The 15490-nt window shown below is 41.7% G+C and overlaps 1 protein-coding gene across 8 annotated transcripts in view; it reads right to left on the reverse strand.

Moving 5' to 3' along the window:
* Window positions 1–15490, reverse strand: part of SGMS1 (sphingomyelin synthase 1) — a 768301-nt gene that overhangs the window by 4295 nt on the left and 748516 nt on the right. For all 8 annotated transcript variants that reach the window (XM_085605461.1, XM_085605472.1, XM_085605491.1 and 5 more), the window contains 2 exons: window positions 12290–12443; window positions 8500–8666 (listed from right to left, as the gene is read on the reverse strand). In XM_085605461.1, the coding sequence (XP_085461587.1) occupies window positions 8500–8666; window positions 12290–12443 (321 nt within the window). The remainder of the gene's footprint in view (window positions 1–8499; window positions 8667–12289; window positions 12444–15490) is intronic.

Consider the following 15490-nt stretch of genomic DNA (forward strand, 5'->3'; position numbering starts at 1 on the left):
CAACAAAGAGCACAGGGGAGAAGTAGAAGAGACACAGCTTGCAGCACATGAAGGAGGCAGCAACAAAGAGCCTGGGTATATGGGTAGGAGTGGAAAGAAGCACAAAACCAAGAGAGTTGTCAAAACATGCACTCACATGGACTGCCAAGCAGGAAAAACAAGCAGCGGCCGCGAAAGTTAAAGTAACAGCCAGTGGAAGAGATAAGAAAGGCAGATGGCAGCTTCGCACGTGCACGCAAGCTTGAGGCCAGGAAAAGCTTGTGGGTAGCACTTTCAAAACTCCCTTACTAAACGTCAAGCAAGTAGCGCATGCGCTGTTCTAGGCTCGACCTAAAAAAAAAAAAAAAAAAAAAAAAAGAAATAGCTGGCTTGGAATTTGAGGAAAAGTCTTTTGATGCAAATATCAAATCTATATACTTCCGTATGAGTTTATTCCGGAAATTAATTCTGCGCCTACTACCCCGAATGGATAAGGGAATCACAGAACATGCTGCTTAAGAAAGGGCGTCCCTCGTCTATACCAAGGTGCCCATTCATCACACTAACACTTGGGACAAAGAATCCTGATGTGGAGGAGATAGGGGATGGGCGGATGGAGAGGGAGTGTTTAGCCTTCCGTGGCTTCTTAAAACTCTTTGATACTCTCAATATTTCTATTCTCACTCTTATTCCCATGTTTTTATTTTACAAGTAAAACTTGCAGTTCTGTGATACGCCACCAGCCTCCGGGTTGTAGGCAATAGGCTGTGTAATATCTTTATGCACTCCACTCGCTGCCGGCCGATGGTTGTAGGTAAAAGCTGTGTTAATACTCAACGGACAATAATTAAAAGAATTGTTCCATAAAGAAGCAAAATTGCTACCATTTGGAAAATACTTTATAACTGTTTTGTTTTTACACTGTACATTCGCAAATGTCTCATCAAAAAGAAGCTTGCCACCGACAGTTGTAAACACTATACAAATTAAGTGTACACAAGTAAACTTCTTAATCAGCAATGTAACTTCGAAATCCAGTCTTAAAATGCAGTTTAATTTCTAATTCTTCATCTACACAAAAATGGAGACTTCTCACTTTCCTTTACCAACCAACCCTCTCCGAGAGTGAGAACTATTATTTTCTTAAAACATGAAAGCAATGCATTAATTGAACCCCCTCAATAAGTAGAATGCAACGATCATGTTTAAGCCTCAAACTGTTGCAGTTAGTGCTGGTGGCCAGAAGAAAGCACCATGCTTTTTTGTAATAGATGCACAGTTCTACTCATCCTCTTATCTTTCCTTTTTAAAGGCTACTCTGTCATTTCCTTCAATTCCCCCACCACATCATCATTGAGGGTTGTCAATGGAACCCCCTCTCTAGAGAAGTGAAAGACGATGCTAGGACAATTGTTTCATCCACTCCCTCAAAACAGACGACTGCAAGCCCTATACTGACATATCACGGACTAATGTCTAGGGGAGAGATGGTGAGTCTCTGTACAGCCAGTGCAGAGAGCCAGAGGGAAGAATGTCTTGGATGACCAACATCCCCTTGTGTCTTTTTCTTTTTGTGAAAGGATGGATCACATCCTGTCTTACTTGGTCAACAAGCATCCTGGGACTGGTTTCGGGGTTTCATCCCTCATCAGCCAGGCTAGCTTGGCTCCAGGGGCATGGAGCGCACGGGACTCACATCTGGGTAAACCCCAAAACAGGTCTTAGGATTCTTGTTTCCGGACAAGTGAGCCCCTGGCTTGGCAGTTCGGGCTGGGCTGTTCCCATGAGGCACAGGGTCAAGACTAATTTGCAAATAGCTGGATCTGAACTGAGGTGGCGAAGTGAGCTAAAGAACAATGATGGATTCAACCCAGATCTGTGACTGGAGGGGAATGTTTTGATTTGTTCTGCATTCCGTCCATCATTTGTGTTTCTTTTGCCTCAAGAGCACATTTTCTAGAAAAGATTTATACTTGCTTCTACAGAAACCATTCTAAATGCCTCATGCATATTACAAAAAGCACCAAAAACATGTAGTTGGATAGGCCTTGTCCCCTCAAAAGCACATCTATATCAAGATACTTGTCAACTGGTGAGAAGAACATGTCAAGCCACCTGACACAATCACAGGGAAACCGTGGCACCAGAGCAATATAGCTGGCTAAGCACTTCCACCTCAGTAGTGTTTCCGTAACAGGTTACCAACCTCCAAATCAGGTGATATTAACTTAAGATTGCCAAACAATATTCTGGGAAAACAGGAGCTCCTCCAGGTCAGAATGGAGTCCAAAATGCGGATTACCAAGTTTCCAAGATCAGTTAATCAGAATCCTGTAAGGGGAGACCCTCAATGGAGTTTTAATTCAAAATATTTAACACTGGGTCTGTATTGAATACAGCAACAAATGTGAAGAGATCAATGCATCCTCACCATATTTCTCGCTCCCCAGGGGTTACAGAAACAGCTACGTGTCACAAAAGTAATCTTCCCACAGCACGGACATGCCAAATGAGGCCGGAGAGAATCACTAGATCTTTATTCCATTTCGTTCACCCACCCATCCATCCTCTCAATTTAATTTACTGCCAGCTTTCCATACCCCCATATATCCATCTTCTCAGAATTTCATTTACTTAGTCATCTTTTCACCTACCATCTATCCATTCTCCCAAATATCCATTTACTCTTCCATCCTTCCCCCTCCCGTTTACCAGTCCATCCTCTCAGATTTCCATTTACTCTACCATGCTTTAACCCACCCATCCACCTTAACCCCTAATGCACTCATCAAGTCATCCTGTCACTTACTCACCCATCCTTTCACCCACCCACCATCATTTCACTCACCCATCCATCCATCCTTCCTTTTACCAGTCAATCCTTTCACCTACCATCTTCTCACCCACCCATCCATCCTCTCATATTTCCATTTATGCTGCCATCCTTTCACTCATCCATCCACTTATCCTTTCAGATTTCCATTTACTCTATCATTTCCCCCACCGATTAACCTATCCTTTCACTGACCCATTCTTTTACCCACTCATCCTTTCACCTACTCATCCTATCGCCTACCCATCCATTCATACAACTATTCTTTCACCTACTCTCACCCTATCCATGCACCATTTTACCCACCCATCCATGCACCCTTTTACCCAGTCATCCATGCATCCTTTCACCCACTTTTCCTTCTGTCCTTTAACTCATCTATCCATCCTTTTACCCGTCAATCCTTTCACCAGCTCATCCATCCTTTCACCTACTCATCCTCTCACCCACCCAATCATCCAGCATTTCTCCCACTGAGCCATTCTTTCATCCATCCTGATTTCCGTTTACTTTCCCATCCTTTCACCCACCCATCCTCTCAGATTTCCATTTACTCTGCCATAATTTCATTCACCAATCGTCTCACCCACTCATCCATGCATTCTCTCACCCACACATCCTATCACCTATTCATCCCCCATCCTTCCACCCACATATCGATCTGTCCTTTCACCCATCCATCCTGTCACCCCATCATTTCCCCAACCATCAACGGAGATCAAGCTATTGATAGAGGAAGACCTTGAGGTATTGTTCCTCACAGAGACCTGGCTTCGACAATGCTTTACCCCATAGATTGTAAGCACCCTCCCCCAGGGCTCTGAGATATACCGACTAAACAGTCGGTAAAATAGGAGGTGGCATTGCCATAATTTAGAAAGCACATCTGGCTTGCGCCATCACCCCCCTCAAGATTGTCGACTGCGAAGCCTTTGCATTTAGATTGTCCTTTACCCCGACCTCCTCTTTCTCGGGCAGTCTCATCTACAGGCCTCCAGGGACTTGTACACCTTTCTTAGTGGCTATCCCGGATATCCTGGCCAGCATGATGATAGAGAAAAGAGCCTTTACCGCTTTAGGCGACTTTAATATTCATCTGGACGATCAGAATAATCCATTAACCAAAAGATGTGTAGCTGATCTCGAGGCCCTACAATTAACACAACTGATACACCAGGCTATGCCTGAAAAGGGCCATACTTTGGATCCATTTTTTTCCAACGACCCTAAACTGGAGGCGCTTGCTCATATGCCCTGGTCAGATAATTTTTTTATCCCCATTAGATATTTATAACCCCCTACAGTAAAGCCCAAGTGTAGTTGCCCAGTGCTAGGACGCAAAAGGCCAAGGCAGGTCCCTGAAGCCTCGCTTACAGACCTTGAGGCGAATGCCCCACCAGAAACAAGTGACTTGGAGCAAGCGCAGAAGAATTGGTCAACCTGGATGAATGGAACTGTGGATAGAAATTTTAGGAAACCTGGTCCAATAAAGCCTAATAATTCCAACAGGTCTTCCTGGTTCAGCCCCCAGCTGGTCGCCCAAAAAATAACTGTAAAAGCTAGAGAGGAGCGGGAGGAAGACGTATGCCCCTGAGTTCAAAATAGCATACAAGGCAGCTATCCAGCGGTACCAAAGCACAAGCCGCCTTTTTTGAAGAAAACATAAAGAGGTCTTCTAACTCCTCAAAGGAGCGGTTTAAAATTGTAAAATCTCACAACAGTTGAATCAGGCACCCACATTGCTCAATATTCATAAGTAAGATGTAATGAGTTGGCCACGTTTTTCAAGAGTAAGGTGGAAAAGATTTATAATTCCCTTCACTCACACATGAGCCAGATGCCGGCAGCAACCACAGTCCCTAAGAGCACCCAGGTACTTCCATCTAGCGCAGAGTAGACAACAACCTTCTCTCCCCCAGCTATGTTTTTGTACCCTAAACTAAGCGAAGAACAGGCTGGTTCCCTTCTACGGCCCTATAGACCCTGCACCGCCCCACATTCTTGCTCAAGGGGGAATTGTGTTCAGACGCAACTCACCAGCCTCATCTCTCTATCTCTTGAAAAAGGGATAGTACCTAAAGAGTGGAAGCATGCCATCGTAAACCTGCTGTTAAAAAAACCTCAACTAGGCAAACTCGTCCGATCTTATTACTGCCCATTTTGGGAAAGATCGCAGAGAAACAGGTCAACAGTGCTATTTCACAGTTTCTGGAAGATAATGGCATTTTACACCAGACCCAGATGGGCTTTCGGCCGGAGCATAGTACGAAGTCAGCTCTACTTCTGGTCACCGAAAAATTTAAAAAAAAAAACCAGATCAGGGAAGGGCCGCAGCTATTGCTACAAAATTCTTGTCAATAGGCTCAAAAACATTGGGATTAGAGGTACAGCCAACCAATGGGTGGCCTCGTTTCTGAGTGACAGATCTTTTCAGTGTATGGAGGCCGGCATTTTGTCAGACACTTTCTCAGCACCTTGGGGAGTACCTCAGGGATCCTCCCTGAGCCCAACCCTTTTTAATGTCTATATGAACCCATTGGCTCGCATAGTTCAGGAGTTTGGGCTCTCCATTGCGTAATATGCAGATGACACCCAATTAGTGGTGTCAATAGCCGACTCTATTAATTCCAACCATAGGTAACTAACTCAGTGTCTGGAAAAAATAGGAACTTGTATGGCTGATTGCAGTCTCAAGCTGAACAAGGAATAAACCGAGCTTATGATCCTGGGCAGCAATTTCAGCCCTCGCTTCGAGATCCCTTGACCAGCAAACTGGGGTCCCCCCCCAAACTCCTAAATGCTCCATAAACAAGCATTGGCATAGCCAATAGGTCTCGCCTTTGGGACCTTATAAGTGTTTAACTATGCAACAGTTGATGTTGCACCAAGCACATTGTGCTGCATAATTAAATACTTATAAGATCCCAAAGGCGAGACCTATTGGCTATGCCAATGCTTTTTTTTTAATGCTCTCGTAGGGAATTTCATTAATTGCTGGGAGCTCAGTCTGAGTAAAGACGCGAAGAAGCAGTGAAGTCTGGTATTGTGGCCGCTAAAAACGGGTGAAGTCCATCTTTAGATACTAAACCCATAAAAAGTGAAAGACAATTGCGTGTCACATAGAAATGGAAACAAAAGGTCCCTGGCAACAGGTTTTATTTTTATTGTACTCTCATTCATATACAGATATAAACCGCAGACGAGCTCTGTCTTTCTCTTCTTGATATGAAACCATGGCTCCTGTGGTCCAATGCGTACCGCGCACAGAAGAATGTAAATACAATTAATTAAACACATCAGGAAATGCAATTAATTAAACACATCAGGAAATTACACAATTGAAGGCCCATTCATTCTTTGATGAAACGGGACGTTGTTGATGGAGGCAAAACTTCTAAGTAATAGGAGAGCATATTACAGCCACGTGGTCTATCCAAGCGCTGCAAAGTGGATGAAAGACGACGCTTTGGCACTTCACACGATTTTTCAAAACACTCGATTAACAAAATAAAATACCCTTTAAATGGTTGGTAGGCGCTGGTGCACAGAGAATCCTAAATTCCTGAAACAGTAAAATGATTTCAATGGGGTGTTTATTACGTCTGATAGATAACAAGTACCCCTGACACACTAACAAGTAGTGTATACCTACGAAGAAACACATTCTCTCCAAATAAAAGAACATCGTGCTCAAAGTAAAGTTGATATTTGCGGGGAAGGGAATAGGATTTATTTTTAATAATGTGGAATAAAACAATAAAAGAAATGAGGTGAGAGAGGAAAGAAATATAGACAAGCGCTAGTAATGTTGCCAGTTGTGGGTGTGCTGGCAGAGGAGGCTGGGTCTGCGCAGCAAAGCGGCCGTGCGGCCGCGAAATTGAAAGTGATCGTGATCAAAGCGGCCGTGCGGCCGCGAAAGTGAAAGTAAGCGCGGCGCCCGCGCACATGCACTGTAGCTTTAGGCCACGGCAGCACTTTGTAAAGCCCAGATATAAAATGTCTCTTCGAGCCTTTGGCTCGCGAGACCTAAAAATCTGGGAATGTGGCTCGATCAGAATTTAACTATGGAGACGCAAGGCAAAAAACTGGCGGGCATATGTTTTGGGATCCTCCGGATGATCAGGAAAATTCTGAGCCTAATCCCAGAGAACTCAAGAAGGACAGTGGTACAAGCCTTGGTGGTCTCAAGACTAGATTATGGCAACACGCTATACCTTGGGTCACCTAAATACGTCACCAATAGGCTACAGGTTGTACAGAACGCAGCAGCTAGACTCAGTCAGCTACAGCGTGCCCTTGAGAGAGCTGCACTACCTCCCCGTTCAGACCAGGATCAAATTTAAGTCCCTCTGCCTGGCACACACAGCCATGCATGGTAGAGGCCCAGCTATGCTACGAACTTTGATATCCCCTTATTCACCCTGCCGCTGTCTCAGATCAGGGTCTAATTTTCTGATGTGCACCACCAGAATTAAGAGGTCAAGGTAGGGTGGCAGATCATTCTCTCACATGGTGCCGAAACTCTGGAACAGCATGGACCCAGAGTTGCGGCTGATCGGAAGCCAACAGTCTTTTTTTTAAAACTTAAAGACTTGGCTGTTCCCCTAACCTTCACTCCAGATAGCTGCCTTACCTGTTATAGCTCTGGGATGCCTTTGGGTAGCCATGCGCTCTATAAATCCCTAAATCCATCCTTTCACCCACCATCCTCTCACCTACTCATCCAAACATCCTTTTGCACACTCTTCCTTCCACCTAATCATTACCCATCCTTTCACCTATCCATCTCCTCAGCCACTTATCCTCCCATACTTGCCCACTCATTCACCCACAAATCCATTACTGCGCCCACCCATCCATCCATCCATCCATCCATCCCAACACCAGTCTATCCATCATTTTATCCAACCATCATTTCACCGTCTTATCCATCAATCCTTTCGCCCAACCATCCATGCATCCTTTCATTCACTTATCCTTTTACCCACTCACTTATCCTTTTACCCACTCACCTATCCTTTTACCCACTCACCTACCCTTTTACCCACTCTTCCATCCTTTTGCTCACCCATCCAATCTTTCACGCAGTCATCTGTGCATCCTTACCCACCCACTCTTTCACATACTCATATTCACCCTTCTTTCCCTTTTTTTAACAACCCATATTTTTTCTTCTTTATAGAGTTGTTTCGCTTTTATAAAAAGCCCTGCTGAAACTGCTAAAGCGAGGGGGGTGGAATCCTGACAGCCGTACCCTCTTATGTATTAACTACATTTTTTGACACTTGTGATGGCCTCAATTTTATTATTTAAAAAACAAGTTGATTTCTGCAGACCCAAATCCACAGCTGGTGACTTCCCTCACTGTAGAACTCTTTGGTAGAAAAGACACCAACACAATATTTGCAAAGAAAACAGATCACTTCAAACTACCAGTGAATTATATTATCCGATTTTCTTAAATCATTTCCTGGAGACGTCAACAGCTTCTGAGAAAGGGATTAATAAAAGCAGCAAATATTACAATTCACCAATTGTGCTGGTTCCTTTTCCTTATGAATCCAACATCCGGTAGTGGCGTCCAACGTACCCAATTATCATCAACACAAGTGCCAAAGGGTGGCATGACATTTTTATAGCTTGCATATAAAAAACTGAGTAACATTTACACTAAACTGAATACTCACTTGCTGGTTGGCCATTGTATGATACCACCAGAAAAGTCTTGAAGTGATATAGTAAGCCACAACCACATCCACAGTGTAGTGATCATGAGCTAACAGAATACAGAATATCCCCACAACGCTGAGGCTCCAGCAAATCCAGTGGTATATTCGGAATCGCCGTGGTGAATCTGAAAACAAACGCAAAAATTCTTCTTAGGTGTGTGAAAAATAATATCCCATCATTTTAGTGAGCCACATGCCATAAACAAGAAATGGAAGGCAAAAATAGAATAGAACGTCTCTAGAAGGGGATCACGAGACATCCTTAGGAAACTTTCACGCCTGTATGCAAGCAACAGTAAAATGGCTAAGAGACCACTTCTTGCAATTTAACAGTGAAAAAACAGATCTTACACTGTGCGATAGGGAAAGTGGTGCCTACACTTCCAATTGACTTCTGGCCTATCCCTACGGGTACCTGTTGAGAAGGTACGTAAATCTAGGAGTCAGTTTTAATGATAAACTGAACCTAGAGACTCAAGTCAACTAAATTGTGGGGAGTAGTTTTTCAATTATTAGGACACCTCGGAAGATTCTTCCGATGTTGCCAATCCAGGCCAGAGCTCTAGTAGTAAGGAGTGTTATCCTGAGTCGTCTGGATTACTGTAACTCCTTGCTACTGGAGCCTCCTAGATATCTGATTGGGAGGCTACAAAGAGTCCAGACTGTGGCGGCAAAGCTCGCCCTTATGAGACCACGGCGATCTTCAGCATCCCAGGCCCTGGCAGAGCTGCACTGGCTCCCTGTTCTGCAGTGGATACAGTTCAAGTCATTATGCATTGTCTATAAGGCGCTGCATGGGCTTGGGCCTAAAACGTTGCAGAGCAAATTCAGATGGTATGCTCCCACCCGTACTCTCAGCTCTTCCTCGGCTAACCTGGTAAAAAATACAGAGGATTAAAAGAGCTAATTTAGGGGGTAGGGCCTTCGGTACTGCAGCTGCCAGGCTATGGAACGGTCTGCCCACCGGACTGAGACAGGTGCAGGACCTGCTACTGTTCCATAAAAAAATAAAAACTTGGCTCTTTCCAAGAGGTTAGTAGATCAACCTTGTAGGTTTCTGCAGTGGGCATTATGGTAGTATATATGTATCTCAGCGCCAGGATGCCCGCAGGGTTACAGTGTGCTTTACAAGTATGATTTAAAATAAAAAAACATAAGAATTTCGAAATACGATGGTTAACCACTTCGTTCTGAAGAGTTTTTACAGGTGTTTAATCCTTTTTTGAAATTAGGCACAAGTTACACTAAAACATCACAACATTTTCCCACAAACAGTACTTAATATTTTTTTCTTTTTTCCCTATATGCTGAGCACTTTAATTGGTATCTAGAGAAATTCACCTACCCTGGATATCTAATCAAAATCTGGAGACATTTGGTTCTTTAAAATAGTGTGTTGTGCTAGAAAACAGGTTTTCTAACAACTAGATCAACAAAACGTCTGCTGGTGAAAAATAAATATTTCTTCACCATTAGTTTTGAGCTCAATATTTTCAATTATTATGGTTGATTCTTGTTTCCATATTTGGGGAAAATAGCAGAGATAACTATGGATGAACTCTCAAAGATACAGACTAGACACCATCTTGAATTCAGTAAGGGAAAATTTGTGAAGCTTGGTCAAGTTATACACGAACAAAATAATACCTAACTTTACAAACATATAATATCATTGTGAAAAAGTGTTGATTGGCAGTAAGGTTCACATCTGTAGTTTTTTGTATTGAAGATGGGTGTACATAAATAGTATTCTATCACATGTCCCTTACTCCTCCTGGATCAGATATTCACAAATTGTTTGTCCAAAAATCCATAGCTAACAACTGCATGTGAAGTACAATGCCTCACTGTGTACAAACCATGCATCAAATGTCATTGAAGACGGTAAATTATTCAAAATTAAGCATTCAGGGTAGCTATACATTTTTACCATAGAATAGGGGTCACATTTACCACCTATAATTCTGTAAATTAAACATCTAGGGCTATCCAATGGCTGCAATGAGCAAACCACTTTTTCTTACCCAAAATGCACTGCAAACATATACTTTTCCAAATGCCGATGACATTTATTTGCATGCACACTATACAAAGGAAAACTTAAAACCCGTCCAGCATAGCAGAAGCAATTCTGGTAATAGCAATGAGGTTGTGGCAAGGCCATTACTAGGCAAACAGCAGTAACATTTGTGATTAGAGTTTGAGGGTGTTCCCCAAGGATGTGTGCATGAACCATTTCAATAGTGCCTGATAAGTTGTACTACAGATAGGAGATTACAATCACAGTACCATGTGGTTTTAAAAAATAGGAACTTCAAAGGAACTGTAAACCGTACCATAAACTTGAGTTTCTAGAAGATCAACACTCAGATCATGCAGATTTATTTAAAAAACGTTATGGCTTGCTTTTGCAGGTACCAGTAAATGAACAGGCATTAAAGGAGATCTATCCATATGGATACACATAGTAAATTAGACTTCACTGAAGTCCACACTTTAATGACAGCCTTTATCTACCAGACCTACGATTTTCAGATCTGGTGTGTGATGACATTATCTGTTAAGATAAACGTATACCCACAATTTTTAAAACAATTACAATAAAAAAATGTTAAAAAAAAAAAAAAAAAAAAAAAAAAAAAAGAGAACAGAGTCGCCTGTGCTTCTGCCCCCTTTGGGTTTTATGTGTTTCAAGGTATGCCATTGCTTTGGTGGAATTTTTTTCTTTTTTAATCAGTGCCACATCATTTTGAGCATTGTAATATTTGTGTTCCTATTAGAATTTGGTGACGAGTATTAACCAGTTCTTTAGTTAAACTGTACATGCGACAAAAGAGTGGCTTGCAAACGAGAGTCAGTGTGCGTTACGATTTAGTCGCTTTACTTATAGAACATTTAACATGCGGAGTTATAACTTTTTTGGGTTAGAATGTGCATGTTATGTGAATGTCAAAAAATACCCCGTGCCCCTCATTAATCAACTTGGCATGTTCAATTGTTTTTCTTTGATACCATGTTAAGTGTTCAGCATTTGTGTGCACAAATTAAAGATATGTGCGCACACACGTGCATATATACACAACACACGGTGTCTTAAAGCTACAATGAAAAAAATAGTGTCAAAAGTCTACTATGCAATGTTTTGTTTATATGGCTTTACCTTTCACCACTTACAAGGCAAACTTCATCTTCGGACTCATTTTGTTAATACTCTTCTAGGAGGGTACAGCTTAATAAGCTATTGCGATCTGTTAAGCAAAGGATCTCTACCCCCTGCTTCTGTATTGTTGTAATTCAGGATGTTGCTTTGTTAGGGAATATTCTTTCGAGACAGTGGGAGCTAAACACACAAAGTTGCCTACCTATTTAACAAACACTTCCCCTACCAAAAGGCTATTTGCTTGGCCATTCCTTGTTCCGGGATTTTACAGCCAGCTGGTGAATACAGGAGTATGGTACATTTAACTGTTGTCTTGGACCTTAAAGAAGCAGGTTCATGATCTTTCTAAAAGTCGACCTTTAACTTAACACCGGACAAGCTCAAATGATATGTTCTCTTTAGAACTGTGTACACTCCCATTTATAAAGTAAACTCCAAATGATAAGAAATTAGAAATTGCAAGCCAGCACAATCAGAAGCATGGCTGCACTGTCCCAATAATATAACACGGAATAAGAGTATGTATGATCAGTACTGTTTTGCAATCTGATACAAGTCACCTTACAAAAAAATCTGTATTCCACTTACACTCTTTGATAAACATGTAGGTGAGTGTTAACATGACAGTGTGGCCACTGTACAGATAGTCTCCACACATGGTGTGCGACCCTGTGATAGAAAGCCCTCCTCCTGCGATCATCTTCATTATCCTCCTCAGTTGGGCTTCCCAATCTCCCAACAGCTGGTGAAAGATAAAATAAAATAAAATTAATTCCATTACTTTCTGTGCCATAAAGAAAAACAAAGCACAAAGTAACTGAAACAATAATACAGGTCTGAGTCGTAGTCTCCCTTTGTTTTGTTTTTTTATTTTTTTTTTAACAGGTGATAGTAACTTAACAATACGATTCCAGTACTGGACCGAGAGCCAAAGAATACAGCCTTGATACTCGGACATCGCTGTACCCCGTGTTCTGTTTGTCGCATCGCTCATTGCCTTTCCCCTACAGGTGATGGTGGGTATGTGGAACAAAAGCCTGCGCTGGCTCGCACAGTCTAAGGTATTTGTGTCATCATGAATGTAGCACTGTTTCGGAGGAAGAGGACTTGGGGAGAGGCACTACACAGCGATAAGCTTCTGAACATACTGTCAAAACACTTTGTTCAATCATTGGCTCAGATATAGGATAAGACAGGTGTTGGTGTATGAATGTCTGGTACTGGACATTAAAAATGACATAGAAGTAACCCATAGAGAGCTGTACTGGTTCTTTTTCTTTGTGAGATCACAGGACTGGGTTTTCAACCTCATCCTCTGCAAAATCACATAACAGGTCTTTCATCATATATAGAAAATGTTACTTACCCTGCAAGCATCGGTTTGTGGCATGTAATGCTGTAGAGTCACATGCTTTGTACAAGTCCGACATCTAGTGCTGGGCTTCGAAGTGTGCAAGTTGTTTTTCTTCAAATAATTCTTTCGATTTATGAGGTGCAACGACTCCTCTTGCTTGGAATATGTATGTTCCTCGACTATTGTTAGATTGTTTTCCACTTGGTGGGGAGGATGAAGTGAAAGGACAGTGTATCCTATGGAGATGACCGTGTAACAATAATGTAATGTATAATATAGATAAATGCAACCAGCACAAGTTACCGGGGCGGAGGGAGGGCACATGTGAATCTACAGCACTACATGCCGCAAACAGATACTTACAGGGTAATTAACATTTACCATTCGATGGCATATGTGGCTGTAGATACACATGCTTACCATAGACTAAAAAGCAGTTCTCCTTGTAAGCGGTGGTTAACTCCAGCTATGTGCATTTGTTTGAAATAATGTACGTAGTACTGCTTGGCCGACACTTGCTTGTTGTCGTGCCATAGCATGTACACAGTAATGTTTGGTTAATGTGTGTGGTGTAGACCATGTAGATGCTTTGTATAGGTCAGCTATTGGTATATTTTCCCCTAGAAATGCTACAGAAGCTCCTTTTTTATGTGTAGAAAGAGCTTTTGGTGGTATAGGGAGGGGTGTTTTGGCTTTATCATAGCAGGTTTGGATACATTTTACTATCCAACATGCAATACTGGATTTGACAATTGTTTTATCTTTATGTGGTTTGGAGAATGCCACCAATAATTGTTGAGTTTTCCGAAAGGACTGTGTCCTATTGATATAGTACATTAGTGCTCTTTTAACACCTAACGTGTAATGCTCTTTCTGCCACCGAGTTTGGTTGAGGAAAAAATAAATGATATTCAATAGACTGACTCATGTGAAATTGTGAGACTACTTTTAGTCGAAATTTAGGATTAGTTCTTAAAAACACTGTGTAGTTGGAAAAATGGTTCCTCCAGAGTCAATGCTTGAATCTCTCCCCCTCTTCTGAGTGAAGTAATTGCAATGAGAAAAGCAAATTTCCATGACAACATGCACACTTCTGAGCCCAACACTAGATGGCGGACTTCTGCTAAGCATGTGCATCTAAAGCCATATATGCCATCAATCATATATTGTATCATGGAAGTGAAAATTAATGTTATCCATTTACTACCTGTTAGAAGAAACTGTACTAATAAAAGCATATCCAAACATTTACTACAACACAAAGGTCAAAATCAAATTTATTACCACTGGACAGCAAACTTTACATGCCTCAAATACTCTATGTAACAATTACCTACCACACTGTGCAAATGCAACATGTTGCATCCTGGTTTTGTTGAAATGTCTTTTGTTAAGGAAAGTACACATTAAATAATACCATGGCATAAACCATTTATGCTGAGGTGCAGAGTATAATATGCTATTTCTTACCACTGTTGCTCATCTCTCGTGAATCTTCCCACACCACTCAATAATGGTAGTAAATAGCACATTACAGATGATTACAGTATACATTTTACACACACACATATCTACACACACACACACACACCACACACTTCATTGTATAAAATGCAGTGGTATAAACCAATATGTCACATGGTATCGGTAAATATGGAAAACCTTCTACTGAAATATAGGTTTCAGTATCATAATGCCACCAACACAACAACACTCTGCAGAGCTTTACCATTTTCAGATTCACTGTGGCAATGGAGGACCAGATTATGCAGCAGCATTATCTAAATTCCACACCAGGAAAAGGCAAATTATACAGCAAGAAAAGGCACAATATATGTATTTTGTAGCACTCTGACAGTATAATTTTGATCAATTTCAGAAAAACTTTTTGTGAATAGCAAATTGTGGCTAATGTGTTTCAATCCATAATTATGTGGCAAGCGGAGCAGCTACATAGTAGCATAATTCCACTGTCCCATCACATTCTGCATGCTGCACAAGAAACAAAATACCCACAAAGAGGCATCGCCAATATTTGGAAGGACCTTTCCAGTGGTTGCGAGAACACTTCTAGACTGAAGCCTTAAGTACTAAACTTGACCTTCAATTCAGAGGGCCTCTATTTAAACCTAAATAAGCTCCCATTAATATTCTCATTGGATTCTAGTTAGGTAAACACTATTACCGGTATGGATATATGACTGATGCCTCAAGTCTAGGCTTTACTAATTTGTTGGGAACTTGCTGCAGATCTTGCTTCTGGAATAGAAGAATCTTGTTTGCCACTTAGTTATAGCCCTCTTCTCTATCACAGCATTTAAGGCCAAGGATTACACTGTGGCGTTCCAAAGGACACATATGGATCACTTTAAGGATAGTGCCAGACTTTCTAGTGGAAAGCCTCAACATTTGCAACATCAACCATGTCAGGCAGT

This window comes from Triturus cristatus, chromosome 1_2 (genome assembly GCF_964204655.1).
Source record: "Triturus cristatus chromosome 1_2, aTriCri1.1, whole genome shotgun sequence".
NCBI classification, from domain to species: Eukaryota; Metazoa; Chordata; class Amphibia; order Caudata; family Salamandridae; genus Triturus; species Triturus cristatus.